Source organism: Leptodactylus fuscus, chromosome 2 (assembly GCF_031893055.1).
Source record: "Leptodactylus fuscus isolate aLepFus1 chromosome 2, aLepFus1.hap2, whole genome shotgun sequence".
In the NCBI taxonomy this organism is placed as follows: Eukaryota; Metazoa; Chordata; class Amphibia; order Anura; family Leptodactylidae; genus Leptodactylus; species Leptodactylus fuscus.
Window position 1 is genome coordinate 136934722 of NC_134266.1, and position 21037 is coordinate 136955758.

Consider the following 21037-nt stretch of genomic DNA (forward strand, 5'->3'; position numbering starts at 1 on the left):
AAAAAGAAAAAAAAAAGTCAGACATCTTTACAAGCGGACAGTGAAGGACAGGCACGGAGTGCAAAAGAACGCACCCGATCACCATTTAAATGAATGACAAGTGTCACAGACACAGCTAGTGTCCACTCCTAATGTCCATGCGAGATTTTGAATGGACACTAGGAGTGGACACTACCTGTTGGACACTGACGGTAGTGTGAACGACCCCTTAGAGAACTTGGATTCCAGATAAACTAGTAAAAGTGGCGCTTACTGCCGGAAACTTCAAAATACTTTCTAGGTTTCATAATAAACACAGAATTGCAAGTCCATTTTCTTCCTCAAGGAAAAATGTAAAAAACTCCAAGCAACAGTAAAGGATTTAATCAAGACACCACTTCCTATGATTCATCAAATCAGGAAGCTCTTGGGTTTGTTAGAAGCCTTGATAGCTGCAGTACATTGGGCTATGGTACACAGCCCGAGTCTCCAGCACAATATGCTCCATCATTAGAATGGAGATATGAAGGGATGCATACAAAAATAAGTCTAGATCAAGCCACAAGAAAAGACTTTAAATGGTGGCTCAATCGATACAACTTGGAGAAAGTTTCCAGTCCAAAGAATTAGTCAACTTAACCACAGATTCCTCCATGAGACACTGGGGTGCTCATCTGCAGCTTAAAGGGGTTTTAAAATGTTTTTAAAAAATGGGTTGTTTTTTAAATGTCTGTTAGTGCTATTATTGTGTTCTGAGTGATTTTTGGGTGTCTCTGGGAGCTCCTGGTACCTCCTGCATTTGTTTACTTGGTTCAACTTCCTGCTACGTAACCCACACTAACCCGTCACACCTTACTCCCCCTCCTTCCTCTCTCCCTCCCTCTTCTATCTCTCCCTCCCATATACCCCCCTCCCTGTCTCTCTAGCTATCCCATCCTTCCCTGCCTACTCAGCCCATCCTCCGACCCATATTATATACTTACCCTCCACACTTCTTTCTGAGGGACAGCCCCTTCTTCTTTACTGATTCTCCAGTGCTGCTCTGTTCTCTGCAGTGATGATCCACCTTTACTGTGCAAAATTCCAGGTAAAACCAATTTTCTCTGTAATTCTTCAGGGGCCCTTTAATCAGGGGCATAACTACCGCGGTAGCAACGGTAGCGGCTAACACAGGGTCCGGGACATCAGGGGGCTCGGCAACAGCCACTACCACTGCACTTTTTTTTTAATAGGCCATTACCGGCTGTAGTTACTCCAGCCGGCAACAGGCCCTACTTACTGATTCTGGCAGACACTATTATTATACTCGGGAGTCTTTTCAGACCCCGAGTATAATGATCGGAGGTCCAGGAGAGGTAAGGAAACATACTTACTTCTCCTGGCTCCAGGTGGGCTTCAGGCCTATTTCAGTGACGTCCCTGACATCACATGAACAGGGCCTGCATCCTTGTGCGTCATGACACAGGCCCCCGGGTTACATGACATCCTGGACGTCATTGAAGATGGCTGCCATCAGCGGGGAGAGCTTCGGAGGCAGGGATAGGTATGTAACAGCGGTTTTTATGTTTGTATCCCCCCCTTGGGTCTCTGATTATACTACTATAATAATTGTTCATGGGTGTCCACAATAGAGCATAATACTGGAGTGAAGGGGCCACTATGGAGTATAATACTGTGTGCAGGGGCCACTATGGGGCATAATACTATGTGCAGGGGCCACTAGGGGATATAATACTGTGTGGTGGGGCCACTATGGGGAATAATACTGTGTGCAGGGGCCACTATGGGGGACAATAGTGCACACAGGAATGTGGAGGAAGGGGGGAGGCTATGTCAAAAGTTCGCCATGGGGCCCCTCCTTTCCTAGTTACACCACTGCCTTTAATTTAAATGGGTAGACAGATTTTAAAAATAAATACTCAAAAGGGACATAGCAACCATCAAATGATATATGGCATTTACTATTTCGTACTTGGTGACAGGTCCTTTTTAAGTTCACACTCACATTATGTCTTTGCTTAACGGTAACAGGGACATTGTCTCTTGTATTTATCTTTTTGCGGCAGGATGTTGTAAAGGTGGTTTGATGTGCTTTATATGTAGACTAGAGTCCTTGATCAAAACACACAGTGTACTCAGCTTACTCCTAAGAACAGCACTTCCTCTTAAGAACTGTTTGAAATTGTAACTCTTACTTCTGCTCTTCTTGTCTTCTGCATTTATCAGACTGGTTATAAATAAATGATATAATGCTAAATTGCATTAAACAGTCAATATTTTTCCACATAAACAGACATTTTTGTGACCATGCAATGGATGTTAAGATACCTGTAGAGCACATGCTACAATATGTACAAATGTGTGAAGGCCACATTGCCTTCTGCAGACAGCCCTACAGGATGTAATGTGTGTTAGTGACATGTATGTAATGTTCCACCCAACTTCTTGCCTTCCTTTTCCTGACTGATGGACTCCTTCCTAGCATGTCCTAGAGCACAAGATCATCTTTAAATAGATCATAGATGATGAATGTGTTAATGAGTTTTCCTTTGCACTCTGATCAGCAGGATATTCTATTATTGTTCTCCTGAACGCTGGATAAACTTAGATTCTGGGTGCAGTTTCCTGCAGAAATGGGAGGATCCTGCAGGCGTAATAACAAATCATAAAAACTCATAAAACTCAGTGGACAGTAGATACTAAGAGCTAGACATTAGAAAGTTTCAGCCTGGAGCACTTCACGAAACTAAATGGACCTTATTTTACACTGATCACTTGATCTTCTCAAGTATGTATAGCTTTTCACTAAGATTTGGAAGCTTATACAGCAAACATTTCTACTGAAGTGCACTCTAGGTTGACACAAAATCTTCTAACCTTTTACAACTTCATTTAGTGACTACTGAGACTTTGCGTAGTCATGTCCTTTAACCCAGTTATATTCCATGAGCTGTGTGAAGATGAGGAGGGTGATACAGCTCCTGATTTAGAGTCTGTTAAAGCCCTGGCAGTCAGATTGAAGCTACAGACCCGTCGACCATCATACCAGGAATGGACACAAAGAGTGCAAGCAAGACCATGGGCGAAAAATCGAGGCAATAACCAAGAAAAGCTCTCTCCCAATCAAGGGCAATGCTCCCCAAAAAACAGCATATGTGGGTTTAGCTCCATAGATGAAGCTTTACAATGGCTCAGAAAAGAACTGGTAAGTTTTTATTTTGTTTCTTTACAGCATATCAAGGGTAAATATGATATAATAAACAAAGTATATTTTATTGAGTTTCCCAAACCTTCTAGTAATAAGGGTTTATTGCAAATGGTGAAAACGAAATCCGTCAGAAAAAAACTTCCATGTGCCGAGAAAAATATGGGCCTGTAACAGTGTACAGATGCTATGCAACACAAACTTCTAATGCAGCTCAGTGCCTGAGACCTTTCACATATCTCATTAGTAGTAAGGACCAACAGTTTATCTTTAAGAATTAATTCCAAAAAAGGAGGCTGTCAAAGGCCAATGGTTCCAGTTTATTCATAACTATTAGAGCTAACGCTAGGATCACATTAGCATTCGGCTCTCCATCATTCAGGTCTGAATGGGGACCCTAAAGAAGAAGAGCCCGTCCACTAAAAAAGCAGTTACCTGCGGACACCCACGCACCCCATAGATCATGCAGGACTTTTCTCTTCAACAATTTTAGACGGAATCTGTGGTGGAGTCTCCTTCAAAGACTTCAATGCAGATATGAACCTAACCTTAGTCTAATACTGTATATATTAGCAGATTCTGATGCTGTTTCGTTGGATAGGGGATTCTAAGGACACTTTTATAGCATTCTGATAAAATCAGCTATTACACAATTAGGCAATTAGATAGGAAACAAGAGGTTTCATCATACCACAGGAAATACAGACGCTGATGACCTCAAATAGTTAAAATATAGTATGACGTATGGCAGACTTCTGACCTTGAAATACATGTACAATAATATACATTTTACAATATATAGTGATAAAACTTGGTCTCATACTAGCAAGATACAAGTGTGTAAGATACAAGCAGGATTAAATGACCATATGACTTTCCAATATGTACAATATGTACAATCTGTTAAGGGGGGTATTTACTATATTCAACCTGTTGCTCACTTATTTTCTGTTTACCACATTTTGCTCTCTGTGAAGTTGTGATGGTATAGAAAAAAACACACTTAAGGTCTGGTTCACATCTGCGCTCGGTATTCTGTTCGGGGAGTCCACATGGGGACCCCCAAATGGAATACCGAATGCATTGACAAGCGGTGAGCTTATGAAAGCACACGGACCCATAGATTATAATGGGGTCCATGTGATTTCTGCGCACTGTCTGCACAAGTCATGCGGAGAGGAAAGTAGTTCATGACACATCCTCACCTCACCCCTTTTCATAAAGCTGCAAGGTCAACATAGAAACACTACTTAGAGCAATTTTTGTAACAAGTGGCTTTTAAAAAGTTGGAAAGCCAAGGTTTGCGGCTTTTTAACACCAGAAACCTGAAATGGGGCTTAATAAAGTTACCACGATATGTTAAAATTGTTTACAAATACAACATTCAGCTTACCACAGTATATAACCAAGTTTAGTGCAAGGAAGTGGAAGAAAAAAACAAACTTTACTGTAAGCATGCCTTAATATCAAATAACTGGTGAACATGAAACTAGTAATAACATTATCTGAGTATTTGTGGTATAGTTAAGATAAGATAATCCTTTACTAGTCCCACTGTGGGGAAATTCAGTGTGTTACAGCAGCATGGATAATACAATATTAATATTAAATACAAAACACAAATACAAAAAGCTCCACAGTAGAGGGATTCCAGTTAGGTAATGTCTTCATTTACAGGGTTACAAACAACGGCCGAGACAAGGTATTTTCATCCCCAACTCAATTTGGGGGCCTAATACAGGCAAATTTTGTGCCCCCCCCCCCCCACCACCACCACCACACACACACATTATGGTTTACTGTCCTACAACACATCAAATATATGTGAGATGTAGGAAGAGGCTGAAGGCCCACATAATTTGATCGAACATACAGCCTGGATTTTTCTATATATGTTATTGTCACATACGTAGCCCTGCCTGTGACCGGTGACAGGCTTATTTTTGAGACTTGGTTCCAGTCTCATAAAAGGAGTTGTCCATAGAATCTGCCCCAGGTACATACTCTATACAGATCAGCATACATCCTAAATGACTCTAAACGCATTGTTTCAATGAAGTCACATTTAGTTTTCTTTTGCTAGCATGTAATCTTTAGAACTGTTTTTAAAGTCTAAAAAGTTCCTTCAAATTGCTCTGTACATTGCTCCTTCTGTGCACTTTATTCACTGGTATTGTGATCACAGTAGAAATATATTTTCTGATTTCACACAGCAGGAAATGCAGGCGTCCGACCACCTTCTGGCACGACAACTTATGCAATTACGCTCCCAAATCTCACAGTTTAAAATTGAGCAGACCTGCGAGAGGCATAAGGAGATGCTAGACGATGCGACTTTTGACCTTGAAGTCTGTGATGAAGACTCTGATCTACTCTGCAACATCCCACCAAGAGCTGCCTTCTCTCTTTCTACTCCCCTTAAACATATTGGGGTGACACGCATGAATATTAATTCCCGAAGATTTTCACTGTGCTAAGACATTCTAACCATGTACAGTATATAGTAACATTATAGCAACGTTACTACCAGATATTTATCGGAATATGAACTTTATACTAAAAGATCTTATAAATAATATTATATTACAGCTTGCTAGGAATTCAGTGTACTGTGCTAACTGGGTGTGTGGGAACCGATTCGGCAAATATACTAGGCGCTGTGTACCACAGAGTGTGCCAAAACACCACTCTGGCTATGGCATTTAGATATAGGGTGTTTGGCAATACATAAACTTGATTTAAAACTGTATCTTTATCACAGAGAGTTGGGTCTGTGAACTGATCCTTTTCCCTAAGTGTCAGAAAAATCACTATCCATGTGCCAAGAAGGAGCAATAGAGCAGCCGATTATGTTTATGCAATAAAATGAATAGAGCTTTACTAATATGGAAGCTTCAAAGGAAGGGGCTTTTTTTCTTGTAGTTCCTCCCTAGTTTGTGAAAGCAAGCAATCTCACTGGATTGTATGACTAACTCTCTGCTTGATAAATGTGAAAAACCATAAATTTTGCTGTTTCTGAACATAAACATAAATTTTTCCTCTACTTAACAGCAATATATAACTGTAGCTTCACACTTGTGCTGGGTCCGCTTGGGAACCCAAAAAACGGAACCCCAATCCGCTTACAAAGCGGTTACCCAGGGAAACCCATGGACCCCATAGACTATAAGTGAGGTGGCTGCTGTAAAGTATTCTCCCATAGAAAACAGGAAGTTTCTGTATTTTATTAGGTGGAGCCTGAACTGCAGGCTTTTTATGCATGTTTTTAAATATAAATAACAACATGGAATTTTCAGGCCAACATGGTGGCTTAGTGATTAGCACTACGGCTTTGCAGCTCTGGTAATCCTAGGTTTAAATCCTGCCAATGGCAACATCTGCAAAGAGTTTGTATGTTCATACTCCAAAGACATACTGATAGGGAATAAATGTTCATTATGGGGCTCTCAATCTACATTTAAAAAAATAATATTTTTTTTTTTTTTTTTTTTAAACTCATCAAAAAATGTTTTTCTAAATATAGTTAACATTTGATTAAAAAATGTAATTTTCTGGTGTCTCTTCCTCGGTTAAATACCATTAGTATCACACTGCTATACACAGCTACATTTACTGTAGTATAATTTTATTGTGCAGTTTATGATACAATGTTCTTATTTTCAGCACATTGTTCCTCTTTAAAACATTATTTGTGTGTTAAAGGTTTCCATGGATAGCATGAACCAGCCAGACCCTGTGGCCTTCAACCTTTCTACTACAGTTTTAAAACTCACAGCAAAAGTCACTTTTCTCTTCTAGTTTATGGGCAGCATGTGGATGGGATTTCTATAAATTTAATCTGCTATTCTGCCTCTGTAGATGACAGTGGTTTAGCTACCAATGGGTTTGCGGTGACCTACTGAGATTACTACCTATAACTATGTATTTTGTTGCATGTGGTTTCTATTTAATAAATGAAATGAACTCATATATACAGGGAAAATGTCATTGGCATTGTTGTTTGCTTTGTAAAATGTTTGTAATGACAAATGACAATAGATGAAAAAAAAGAAAGAAAAATGACATTATTACGCCATCTAATTTCTTAAAAAGTAAATGTACCTAAATGTGCATTCTCTGGCCCATTAGAAAGGTACATAATATGGCTGTTATGAAGGGTTAACCATTCTTTTCTGATGTAAGGGCCCATTCACATGGGGTAAACTGGCAATGATTTTGAGGCAGAGTCCTCTTCAAAATAAGCAGAACATTTAGCTGAATGGGAGGCAGAGACCAAAGGAGGATGCAATAAAAGTAAGTTGAATAGAGATATGTGAAGGCAGCACATGGACACAGGAGTAGCTTCACGGGTGCTGGTTCAGAGACAGGCTGACCACCTCCCCACCAAAGGATAATTCCGACTACACAATACATGGTTTTTCCCGAAACGTTGTACCAAGTTCTAATAAAGGATAATTTATTCAAGCATAACCTCGGTTTGGAATGCAGTTCTACTGTATATTGTGTAGGCAGAAAAAATAAGTGTCCTTCTCAATTTGCCATGGATTCCAATGCTAATTAAGCCACAAAGTCCATGGCTTGAGACAGCCCAAATGAATGGGCCTGATCAGAGGCTGGCAACTTCAATGACATGAGTCAATGGATTTAGGTGGTGCCTCAGGGAATAAAGTTAGGGGTGGCATTTTCTAATTGGGAGCCACTTATTGTATTATTGCAATAAGCAGCTGCAGATACTTTTTTCTCTCCTGTCCACGCTCCTGTCCTGGTCGCCCTCCACTGAATCCTTTAGGCGGTGCTACAATTATGTCACAAGACTGAAAAACTTCAGCGCTGGCCACAGCACACACCCAAGGCAACAGCAGAGGGCAAACTGGACAGGAATGTAGACAGGTGAGTAAAGGTTATCATCTGCTACTCTGTGTAGGGGTATAAGGGTATACATTACATGTGGGATTTAAAAAAAAAAAAGATTAAATACTGTGTGTAGGGCTATAAAAGAGGGTCATAAACTATGTGGGGGCCATAAATAGATGGATCATATGCTGTGTTTGTGGATGGAAGGATAAAAAAACATTGGGTCATATATTGTATGGGGGCCATAAAAGGGGTCAGATACTGTGTGGGAGCCATAAAAAGGGGTCAGATACTATGTGGGGGCCATTAAAAGGGGTCGGGTACTGTGGGGAGGCAAAAAAGGGGTCATATTATGCTGTGGGGGTGGCATAAGAAAGCGGTCATACACTGTAGCGGACCATAAAAAGGAGGGTCATATATTGTGGGGGGCCATAAAGAGCAGAGTCATTTACCGGGGAGAAGGGGGTAAAAAAAAGGGGGGGGTCATATACCTTGTGGAGATAAAAAAAAAGGGGGTCATATACTGTGTGGTGGGCCAGAAAAAGGGAGTTATATACCATGTGGGGAGGCAGACACCCGAGTATAATAATCAGAGGCCCAGGGGAAGTCAGGGAACATAAAAACCAATGTTATTCATCTCTCCTGCGATCCGATGTGACCTGCGATTCCTACTGTGTGCAGGGGTCACTATGAGACATAATACCATGTGCAGGGGCCACTGTGAGGCATAATAACCGTATGAAGGGCCACTGTGGGACATAATACTGTGTACAGCGGTCACTATGGGACATAATACTGTGTGGAGGGGCTACTGTGGGCCATACTACTTTGTGGAGGGTCCACTGGGGTGTTATACTGTGTGGGGGCAAGTAAAGGGGGTTCTATGTCATGGGGGGCCCCAAGTGAAAAGTTTGTTGGGGGGCCCAGTTTTTGCTACTTACACCCCTGGATAGATCGATAATTAGATAGATGGATAAATAGCTAGGTAGATGCTCACAAACAGGGCCGCTTTAACCATAGGGAAAACGGTGCATTTTCACCGGGCCCTAAGGTTGTGCAGAGCCCTGGATTTGGGCACCAGAATTTCTGTCCAGGACAGCTCTACTCACAACTGTATTGACATGCAATGCACACCGATACAGTTAAAGCCTATGATAGGGCAGAGAGCTGTGTGATCCACCCCTGGGAACTGTAGGTACGATGTAATGATATCACTCACATCATGCCTGCAGCTCCCTGAAGAGACCGCACAGCGTGGTACGGGAACAAGGAGAGGTGAGTATCTGTGTTTTATTATGTTAAACTGGGGGATGATGATGGGAGGACATTGAACTGGGGGCAGATAAAGGGGGGACATTAAACTGGAGGCAGATGAGGGGGGAGCATTAAACTGGAGGCAGATGAAGGGGGGCATTAAACTGAAGGCAGATGAAGGGCGGCATTAAACTGGAGGCAGGTGAAGGGGGGACATTAGCCTGGATACAGGTGAAGTGGGACATTAAACTGGAGGCAGATGAAGGGGGGGCATTAAGCTGGAGGCAGATAAAAGGTGGCATTAAACTGGAGGCAGATGAAGAGGAACATTAAACTGGGGGCAGATGAAGGTGGGACATTAAACTGGGGGAGATGAAGAGGAACATTAAACTAGGGAGCAGATAGAGGAGGGCATCAAACTGGGGGAGATGAAGAAGAATATTAAACTGGGGCAGATTAAACTGGGAGGGTGACATTAAACTGGGGGCAGTTGGAGGGGGAAATTAAACTGGGGCGGCTGGTGGGGGAGATTAAACAGTGGGGTTTGCTGAATGGGAACATTAAAATGGGGGCAATTTGGTAGGGGATATTAAACTGGGAGAAACTGGAGGAGGACATTAAACCATAGGGGTAGCTTGTAGGTGACAAGTCTGTCTTTAGTTGCCCCCAGTTTAATGTCCTCCTACAGCTAGCTCCACGGTTTAATGTCCCCCTCCAGCAGCCCCCAGTTTAATGTCCACATCCAACTCCCCCCATGGTTTAATGTTCCCCTCCAGCCCCCTTAAAAATAAAAGTTTTCCCCTTATGTAAAATAGCCATGAAAAAAAACCCTCCTTGAAAATAAGTTTCCCCCATAATAGTTCCCCTTAAAAATAAAAGTTCCCCTCCTTATAAATGATAGTTCTCCTGTATAAATAAAGGGGAACTATTATATATAATAGGGGGACTATCACTTATAAATAGGGACTAATATTTAAAAAGGAGAACTATAAGGTAGTACTTTAATTTATAAAGGGGTACTATTAATAATAAGGGGGACTATTATTTATAAGGAGGGACAATTACTAATAAAGGACACTATTTATAAGCAGGGCCCTTATTTATAAGGAGGCATTATTATTTATAAGTAGGGATTATTATTGATATGGGTACATTATTATTTGTAAGCAAGGAATCTCGGCCCCCTTTTTTAAATAGTAATCTCTACTTATAAATAATGACCACCTTATAATTATTATTGATAAGGGTGCAGTTAGCTGTGAACAGGACATATTATTTATAAGGGGGACTACTATTTATAAGTACAGGGGCATGGCTACTTATATTGTATGGGGCCAGTAAGAAGGAATTACACTGTGTGAGGGCATTTTTAATTTGGGTGGGTCAGGTATGTTTAAGGCTGTTACTCTACTGATTGAGCCACAAGCTCTATGAGTTTCAATACAGCTCAATCAGTAGTAGCTAGCTTTTTCTTATAACAAGCTGCAATAGTATTGTACTGTGCCTCCATAATGTATTGTATATAAAGAGATCTCTATATGCAGTACATTGCATGCTTAATCCCTTCCCACCAAAGGCATTTTTCAATATTCGTTTTTGACTTCTCGCAGGTATTAGTGTCAAGTCTCAGCTTCTGAGCAGCTTCCAAATTTAAATACCCGACATCTGCTGTACTATTATACAGGGAAAGAGAAAGCTTGGCAAGATAGCAAACATACCTAATGGAAAAAATATTAAAATAAGTCTTTAGCAATTACTTAATATTAAATCATTATCAATACATTTCTCTTTCTCTCAATATATACTGTATATCTCATAGATTGTAAGCTCTTGCGAGCAGGACCCTCAGTCCCATTGTTTCAATTGACTATCACTCTGTAATGTATCTTTTGGTTGGTACTTGAACCCTACAACTTGTGCTGCGGAATATGTTGGCACTATATAGATAAAATGTATGATGTACAATATATATATATATATATATATATATATATATATATATATATATACACACACATACAGTGTTGCCAAAAAATAAAGTGATCGCTAAATGATGGAATTAAAAATGGCTTAATTGTTTATTTTAATTGACCAGTAACAATCTAGGGTCTATTATTATAAAGGGTCTGTATATATGTAGCTGTGCCCTTCTATAAAGACCATGCCCTTAATAAAGGCCACCCACAATTTGGTCGCAACTTGCCATTCGTAAATCACCCCTTGAAGGGCTCTCCCCGGTTGAAGTCTCTGTATGGAGCCAAGCTGAATGGCCTGGTTTCATGGCCTATTGTGATTATTTCTTCTGCTTTGATGGTAAGTTATGCAGAGCAGACTTGAAGGGAGATTTACTGACACCCTTTTCACAACTCTGTTAAGTTGCTTCTTCCTGTTAAACTCTGTCCCTGAAAGTAAAAAAAAACTAGAGATTTTTCTTTATCTATGAGGTTTTATGTATAACCCTCAACATAACTATGTGTCATGAGATTGTCTTTGTGGTTTTGCTTATACTTAGTGTGAAAATAACTAATAAATGTGAGAGAGAGGAAATGGGTGGTCAGAGCAAGTAAAAGAGTGCTAAGTATCAAACCAGACATGGAAACAAGTGGAAACATAATATAACATCACATATATCTTGATAATCTCTAAATTAATGTCAATATCAGAAACTTGAAATATACTAACAAAATACAGGATTTCATACATTCATACATTCATTACATCACTGCCTGTTCAACAATATTTAATATCATATACAGGTCTGGTGAGTATAGGTATAATTCTATTATTATGCCACAAAGCCCATCCGGTTATAGCAACATCTTCATTAAAATGCCAAAAAATAGTCCAAATTTACAACAAACTTCCAATGTTAGTAAAGAATTTCCAGGTAGATGATAAATATACTAATATGGTCTACAAAAAGATGATAAATATATTGATTAAATGTGCTCACCAATAATTCATCAATTGAACGATGATTTCTATAACTTCATCAGATATATCCAAAAATGACAACCACACTTAAAATGTTATAACAGAAACTGCCATATTGGCATCTCACCAATCCAAAATTCCTACTATAGCAATGGCTTTCAGGATTTCACAAACAATATGTTCAGAGATTTGCTATATGCATGCGATGTTATTTTCCTGGATATTGTTCTACTCTGATTTGTCCTCTCATTGGAAGCATGTACAGTACTCAAAGTCTCCTGTCTGGGAAAACCATATATCGTATATACTTGAGTATAAGTTGACCCGAATATAAGCTGACCCCCCTAATTTTACCACAAAAAACAGGGAAAACTTATTGACTCGAGTATAAGCCGAGGGGGAAAAATGCATGACATTCTGTTTGTGCTCATGTTAATCCTAGCCGGCTTCAGGCCTATATGGTAATATCCCAGATGTCACGTGGTCTGGGATATTACCATATAGGCCCAAAGCCTGTGGTAGTAGGCTATGGGCCTGTATGGCAACAGGCTGTTACTGCTACCATAAGGCTTTGGGCCTGTATGATAATGCCCCAGACAATAGGGAGTGGTCGACTGTGTCAGAGGCAGAGGAGAGGTCAAGGAGGAGGAGGACAGAGTAATGGCGCTTGGCTTTGGCAGTTAGAAGGTCATTAGTGACTTTTGTTAGGGCAGTTTCAGTGGAGTGATAGAGTCTGAAGCCTGACTGTAGTCTGTCAAAGAGCAGGTTGGACGAGAGATAGGAGGAGAGTTCTGAGAGGACGTGTTGCTCAAGCAGTTTTGAGGCGTACAACCAATAGAAACAGAAAGTGTGGTGTTGATTTGGTGGAGATTTGTGCAATGCTTTATTAATTATGATGACATGAAGACCTGCCGGTGAGACACACAATAATAAGTATGTAACTTTTTTTTTATGATTATGGACATGCTGCATCTGGTGGCCTCCCTCCAATGAAGTCCAGTCAACAACCTGCTGCCGTTAACCTGACATCAATGTCTTGTGGAAAGACAAGGCTCGCTTGCATACAAAAACATCCCTTAAAATATTTTGTAATTTTTGCACAATAATATCATTTTGGGGTGCATATCATAATTTGTTTTTGTTAGGCCTCAGTCACACATCCACAATCAGTAGACATTTAAGGTCCACAGTGTTCAGGGACAACACCCCACTAATTTGTGGACTGTAAGCTGTCCGTGGATGATCCATTATTCATGGTTGGCAATAACTGATCAACTTTTTTTTTCTAATAATTTCATATGTTTCTCAATGTCTGTGAGTCCATGAAAAGCAGACAGCACACATGTAAGAGACATTCTAGTATCTGATAGACAGGGTGTGGCTAAGTGAGGTCTGTTTGTCGAAATATATCTTCTCTTCCTGCCTGTTTTTCTCCCTTCTCCTTTTCTCTTTTCTTTCCTTCCATTCACTTTTATGTTTCTCTTTATCCCCCCACACCCTTTCTAAGATCAGTACAGTACTTCTTTTTGGTAATGTGCCTTATATACTTATTCTAGTGTGATTCTATGTTTTGCACATTGTTGACTGCTTATTAATTTGTGGGGCTTACATTGATATTGTTTTTCTTACTGACATATGTCCTAGCTCCTGCCGGAAACTCATTTGCATAATGTCACGTAGAATTGTACTTTAGCACCTCTTACGTATGGCGCCATTGTTATGCGCTTCTTTTGTTCTTATTGTTTTAAGATATTTATGCTTAAAATCCTAACAAAGATTACTGAAAAACAAAATTAATTTCTTTTTTTTTTTAAATCCTACTAGGGAACTTGATTATATGATTATTTTAATAAGACACTGCAATACAGCCATATGCCTATTGGAGGAAACTGACAGCCTATTAAAGCCTAATAGACCTAGAGGCAGCCACAGCTGCCATGGAAACCCATCAGTACCCTGTGATTACATTGTAAGGGGCCAATGTAGAGGCGAGGGAGCCCACTTCCTCACTCCAACTACTTAGACGTAACGGTTGGCATTGATTGCACCATCTAAGTGGTTAAAGGGCCAGGATTAAAGTTACCTCTGTATAATGTAGCCAGAACCTGCAAGTAATGACGTAGGCAAAGCTATTTCATCATTGCAATGTACCATTAGGTCAATTCATGGAAACTGTCTTGTTCCTGTGGTATAATAGTGCGTCACAGAGTGGGAGGGTGTTATTACATGTATCTTTGATTTTTCTTCTAGAACACTGTATTACTTTAAAATATAAGCACATGAGTCAATCGTGTTTTTTCTGGTTTATGCTGGTCTAGAGGATGAAGTGTAAAATTAAAGGTGTTGCATGGTTTCCAAAAAAAAAAGGTGTCTGAAGAGGGGAAATTGTACATTAAAAGAACTAAAACATCAAAAGAACTAACATATTTACTCCTACTCTGATCCGTCTTCAGATTTTTACTTTAAATTTAATATTTAGTCTTTCTTTCCCTAAAAGTACGCCCAGTGTTTTGGACATTTTTTTTAACATTAAAAACTGTACACTATATTATTGATCTGATATCAATCTTAAAAAATAATCTGGACTGTGTGGTCTTATGACAGGCAATAGATGATCTGTTGAAAACCCCTCTAATGATAAAAGTAAAAGAGAATGTTGTATTTTTTTTTTGGTGTGGCATACCGTAATGACAGACACCATAACAAAGCCCCAATAAACCTTATTATAATCAAAGGGTTTTGTTGCGGTCCATTAATGAATATCATGTAGTAGATTGATTCCCAGCTGTTCCTATAACAAAATAGAAAAACCGAATATGATTACATGAATGAATATGACTACAACCTAAACAACCCATCAAGCCACATCTACTTGGTAGTGAACATTTAGGGAGCTTTAGGGATCATTTTTAGTGTGGACACTACTGGTCAAAGACACTCAAGCAAAGGCCGAACAGAGTGTAAGAACTTTAGTCTTGGCTTGTACTACATATTATTACAGCACAATATACAATCATCAGTATGGGTTTGTGGTTGTAGCATGGGTGTTTAGAGTTAGGTTTGGGCAGGAAGTCAGGTAACAATGAGAAGGAAAGAAACAGATGCAAAGTAAAAGAAAAGGAGGGGAGGGAGATAAGAGTTTGCTGTAGAAAGAAGAAAAACGCAAGCAATTTGTTGCAAAAAGCCAAATGAAAACTTAAAATGCCAAAGGATATTTAATACTGGTGATAGGTCTATCCTTGGAGAAACATAAAGACGAAGAGTGTGGTAAGGAGGAAAAAGGAGAAAAGGTAGAAGATATACATGGAAGACATCTTATAGGTACAATGGTTGTCATACCCTAAGTGGAACTGTTCACAGCTTTCTTCTAACAGGTAAAATCTTCATGTCTACTAATATATCTAATATTATATAGCCTGTGAAAATATATATATACACACACACACATTTTATGTGCAAAGTCCATCAACCATTTCAAATAAGCTAGGATATCTATACCAATAGTCTTGTGTCTTGTGTGGCTTAGGTTTAATATTGACCACATCAGTGATTGTGGTTATGTATACTAAGCTGTGCTTTATCTGGCCTTAGATGGGTCATATCAATGCAAAGTCTGCTTCATTTTCAATCAAAATTTGTGTCCATTGTTTGCTGTAAACATTAACAGGAATGTATTTAGACTCCAGTATACTATACAATGATTGTGAACTACTTACAGCATAAAATGGCAACTTCCTCTGATGGTTTTCACAAAATGGCTGAGCCTGGGAGGATGATATAAGATATGCCTACCTTCTATTTGCAGATTAATACATATAAACGGATGCTAATGCTCTATATGGATTAACATTCATGGCATTAACACAATCCCGAAGTGTTGTACCTTGCCACCATGAATCATTGGTACATCTTTAATATTGTTGTTACTTTAATGTGCATATTTTTCTAATATAAAATAGCAACAGATGATTTTTGCATAATCCTATAATCTGGCCATAAACATGAGATAGGAGTTAGCGGTACAATCAGTACACTATAACTCTTATTCCTTATTAACATATATTATATCTAGCATCACTTATCTCTGAGATAAATAAAGGATCTTTATTCTGGTTGACTTCACTTGCATGCATCGGTACATTACCTAGAGGTACACACATGGACAAAATTGTTGGTACCCCTCAATTAATGAAAGAAAGACCCGCAATGGTCACAGAAATAACTTGAAGCTAACAAACTGGAATTTGCCAAACTGCATGTTGACAAGCCACAAAGCTTCTGGGAGAATGTCCTATGGACAGATGAGACAAAAATCTAACTTTTTGGAAAGGCACATCAGCTCTATGTTCACAGATGGAAAAATGAAGCATATCTTGAAAAGAACACTGTCCCTGCTGTGAAACATGGACCAGGCTCTGTTATGTTCTGGGGCTGCTTTGCTGCATCTGGCACAGGGTTTCTTGAATCTGTGCAGGGTACAATGAAATCTCAAGACTATAAAGGGATTCTAGAGAGAAATGTGCTGCCCAGTATCAGAAAGCTCGGTCTCAGTCACAGGTCATGGGTCTTGCAACAAGATAATGACCCAGAACACACAACTAAAAACACACAAGAGTGGCTAAGAGAAAAAAACATTGGACTATTCTGAAGTGACCTTCTATGAGCCCTGACATAAATCCTATTTAGCATCTTTGGAAGGAGCTGAAACATGGCGTCTGGAAAAGGCACCCTTCAAACACAAAACAACTGGAGCAGTTTGCTCATGAGGAGTGGGCCAAAATACCTGCTGAGAGGTGCAGAAGTCTCATTGACAGTTACAGGAATCGTGTGATTGCAGTGATTGCCTCAAAAGGTTGTGCAACAAAATATTAAATTAAGGTGACCATCATTTCTGTCCAGGCCTGTTTCATAAGGGGTTTTTTTTTTTGTTTGTTTTTTTTTAATTATGTTTAATTGAAAAGCAATGTCTGACTTTCATTTACTAATTTTCATAGAATTGTTATTTATTATTACTTTTGTCAGACTCAAGTTATTTCTGTGACCATTATGGGTTTTTCTTTCACTAAACGAGGGGTACTAACAATGTGTGTCCATGTGTTTATCACACTGTTGTTAACTCTTCCTGCAACCAAAGGAAATTCAATGCATATTACTGATCTTTACATACTAAGAAAGAATGAACAAAAATACCCCAAAAAGCTTTATAAAACTTATATGGTGAAGAATTTCCCTACACTTCTTGGCGGTTCCATTCTTGTCTTTCCATTCACAAGACATTATACAGAGTAAATACTGAGATTAGCTATAAATGTTAAACCAAGGGCCAATCCAGTTTGTCTAGTCAGATAAATATTTATTCTATTGCAGTGTTTTTGACTAAAAACATAGGACAAGATTTGCCAGGGATCATCACCTGACCGTATATATTATCCTGCCTGTAGTTTTTCATTTGTCATTCAGTATAAGTTTGTGTTGTCTGTACGCAGACTACAATATCGTCCTAATATTGGATGTACTGTGTATTACAGATTAAACGTGAGATCGCATTTAGAATTTGAATAAAAATCATTTCCGGCACACTTCCAAAATAAAACATCAGAAAAATCTGGAATCTCTCAAGACCAGTAGGAGTAGAGAAAGAACTGAGGTCTGACTGACCTAAAAACAGTGGTAGAAATTTATTTTAAGTTTTGCTCATTACTTTCATGAGTTTGTCTATCCTTGAAAAAAACATAAAATAAATAATAAGAAATAATTATAAATTAAAAGTAGAAATAAGGCAAAGACGATTTTTAGGTATTACCGAACATTCTAGTAAATCCAGGATATCAGCAAGATACACAATTTAAGCTAACTGTGTCCCATAGAATAACAATTTCTTCTTCTGGCGATATAAGCAAATAATATACATGCACATCTATAGATGGATATGTTAGGTTTTATCATGTATCGTTGGCCTTTAGTTTTTGCCATAGTTTTGGCAGACTCAAGAAGTAGAATTGCAAGACAAATGTTCCAAGTATGTATATGTAGGAACGCAGTTAGTATGAATATTGACCTTGCGCCCAGTAGTTGTACTGATCTGCCAGTGGTCATCATGTGATAAATTCACAATGTGAAAGTGTATTAGTTCATATTTCCTCTTTGTAACAACTGCAAAGTAGGTGATAAGGGTAGATATATAATTTTACACACACTAGATTGTATGGTGAATCTTGTGTATATCTCGTGTTTTTGTCACTTATGTGATCTTGTGTCTCATAATTTTCATTTCCCCATAATGGATAGTGTTGTCTTTATCTTTTCATCTATAGTAGGGTAAAATGACACTTATTGCCAGTAGAAGTCTCTCTCTAATATTGAACTTCTATTATATACTATATTCTCTCTTGTTAATAATATCAAATACAGAATGGAATATTCAGATCATTCTCCTCTCATATTCACATGGGTCAGTATTTGCAGTAAGTGTTTGTAAAGCAAGAGAGGTTCCAGAACAAGAAATAGGTCTTAATTCTTCTTATACGTTTCTTTGTTTAGTTTCCACTTCTAGTTATGCCTTGGAAATACTGATGCAAATGCTGACAAAATACTGAGCTTGTGAAATTCAGACTTATGCTAGTCCCTGGTTCAGATGTACTTGAGCAATCGCAAAGGCTTGCCCGTGGTTGCTCAGAGGGAGTCATTGGAGATGCGTGTTCACCGCTGGCTCCTAATCTGTGGGTGGGCTAAGGGCAGGTGTGCCCTGACACATTGAAAGAAGGTGCCGCAGTCACCTCGGTTCACCCAACTGTACTATATGATGTTGTTAATAAAGAGTGCTTAACGTCACAAAAAATTGCCACAACAGTATGTTTTCCGTCAATATTTGTAAGTCAAAATCAGAAGTATGTCCAAAACACACTATGCATTTTCTTTACATAAGTTTCACTTCTAGATTTGGCTTACAAATACTGATGGAAAATACTAACCATGTGAAAGCGTGGCCTAAATTGCTGTGACTCATTTATGTGATTGACCTAGAAGTTGCTAAGGCTTGGTTCACACATCAGTACGTCTGTTTGAATTCAGTTTGAGACTTTAAAACGGACTGATGCACATACTGATTGTATACTGACACCTTTTTATGCTGATAGCAAAAGCTGTCCATCCCCTAGAGGACAGATAAGGGGATTAAAAGTAGCAATTGTAAACAGAGTAGAGATAAGGACATATAATAAATGTCCTTATCTTATATAATAAATGTCCTTATGTCATTATCTCTACTCTGTTTACAATTGCTACTTTTAATCAGAGATGGGTGTGATGGAAATTCAATTACTGAGATAGAGCAGTGTTCACACAGTGCAACTAAATCACTAAGCAACATATCAAACTGAACATGCCTCCTGCGCCACAGCGTGCGAGCGGAAGGTGGTGCAGAGACCCGATCAGGCAGAGACAATACAGCAGCATTCCAATATGAAGAGTTAGCACAGAATATGATCTCTTCTTTCCCTGTTGATCATAGGGTTTCTGGGGGATGATCACATTTAGTGGTATCTAAGAGCTACTAGTCCAAATGCCAACATTAAGACCTGATTGGCTCCAGTCCTAAGACCATCACCTGGAGCACAAGCTGTGTTAACCCACTATGCTACAGAAACACCATGATCATTGGGTCTCCACAGCACAGAAGGGCTAGCTGTCACTGCAACTCACATTAGGACCTGACACAATCATTTCCTGAGGATGGCATTAGTTGGATTCTTTATTGGTTAGTGAGTATGTTGAATTGTGTACACATAATTCCCACATAGGCAGGTCATATGCAGTCACTTGGAGAAGGGGCAACCTGCTTTCCCTGTGATTATCTTGACTGCTTTCTTCCTGAATCATTACACTAAATAAATTAAAAAAAAGAGAGCAAAGAGCTGTGCATAGCGTGATACTGTCTCAATTGAGGTGACACAACAAGAAAAATAGAAAAGACTCGCACCTTATACAATTGTTTGAGGAAAACAACAACCTTAAGTATTGCAAATACCCTATTTCCAGGTAGCGGGTTTTGGGGCAGCTGGTATCAAATACTTGATGTCTCCACGACAGCATATAAAACTGAGAAAGGAGCGACCAACAGTACCTGGGGATCTTTGAGTGAATGGATCACTCAAGAGCTGGGACGAGGAATCCTGGCAGAAAGAATGAATGAATGAATGAATGAATGAATGAATGATTGAATGAATAAATGATTACATAAATAAATTAATTAATTAATTAATCAATCAGGGAGGCCCAAATGCACCTGGAAGGCTATTATAGTAAGTTATGAGATCTTGAAGAAGTTATGTGGCAGAACACCCCTGGGCAGGGATACATAGCAGATGTTGCATACACATATCGCGATCAAGGGATGGGAAAGCAAAGATTGCCATTAGGAAGCTCAAATCCATGAGAAGAGAAGGGAAACTGGGGACAAAGGCCCTTCAGAGTAGGTAGAATGTTTATTCAATAGCACAAGGACAATCATGCCTGGGGAAGCCAGCCGGGAACTGGTCCCACTACGAGGGGAGACAACCCACCCAGGAAGTGGCAGCTCAAATTTATGACATCAATGGAAAATGTACGCTGACTTAATTTTAAAAACAGGTTGTCTTTATGAGAACCCCCTTTATAATCCTGAAGAACATTTCTTCAAGATACTTATTTGAACATGAAAATAACTAAAATGAAAAAAATCAGTTTCTTAATTAGCAAATTAGTATTAACGTTCAGAAGCCGAATGTTTTCTACAAGATTGAGAAGATCTTTTTGTATCATTGTTTAAACCAG

At 39.1% G+C, this 21037-nt stretch overlaps 2 protein-coding genes across 2 annotated transcripts in view; both read left to right on the forward strand.

The window, feature by feature from the left end:
* The first annotated feature begins 2677 nt into the window (after positions 1-2677).
* On the forward strand, positions 2678-7171 carry FAM167B (family with sequence similarity 167 member B). Its single transcript, XM_075264720.1, has 2 exons — positions 2678-3184; positions 5398-7171. The coding sequence occupies exons 1-2, from the start codon at positions 2900-2902 to the stop codon at positions 5659-5661; spliced, it is 549 nt and encodes a 182-aa protein (XP_075120821.1). The 5' UTR covers positions 2678-2899; the 3' UTR covers positions 5662-7171.
* Positions 3142-21037, forward strand: part of LCK (LCK proto-oncogene, Src family tyrosine kinase) — a 59303-nt gene continuing 41407 nt past the window's right edge. Inside the window, exon 1 of the mRNA XM_075264687.1 lies at positions 3142-3184. Coding sequence (XP_075120788.1) covers positions 3166-3184 — 19 coding nt within the window. The 5' untranslated portion in view covers positions 3142-3165. The remainder of the gene's footprint in view (positions 3185-21037) is intronic.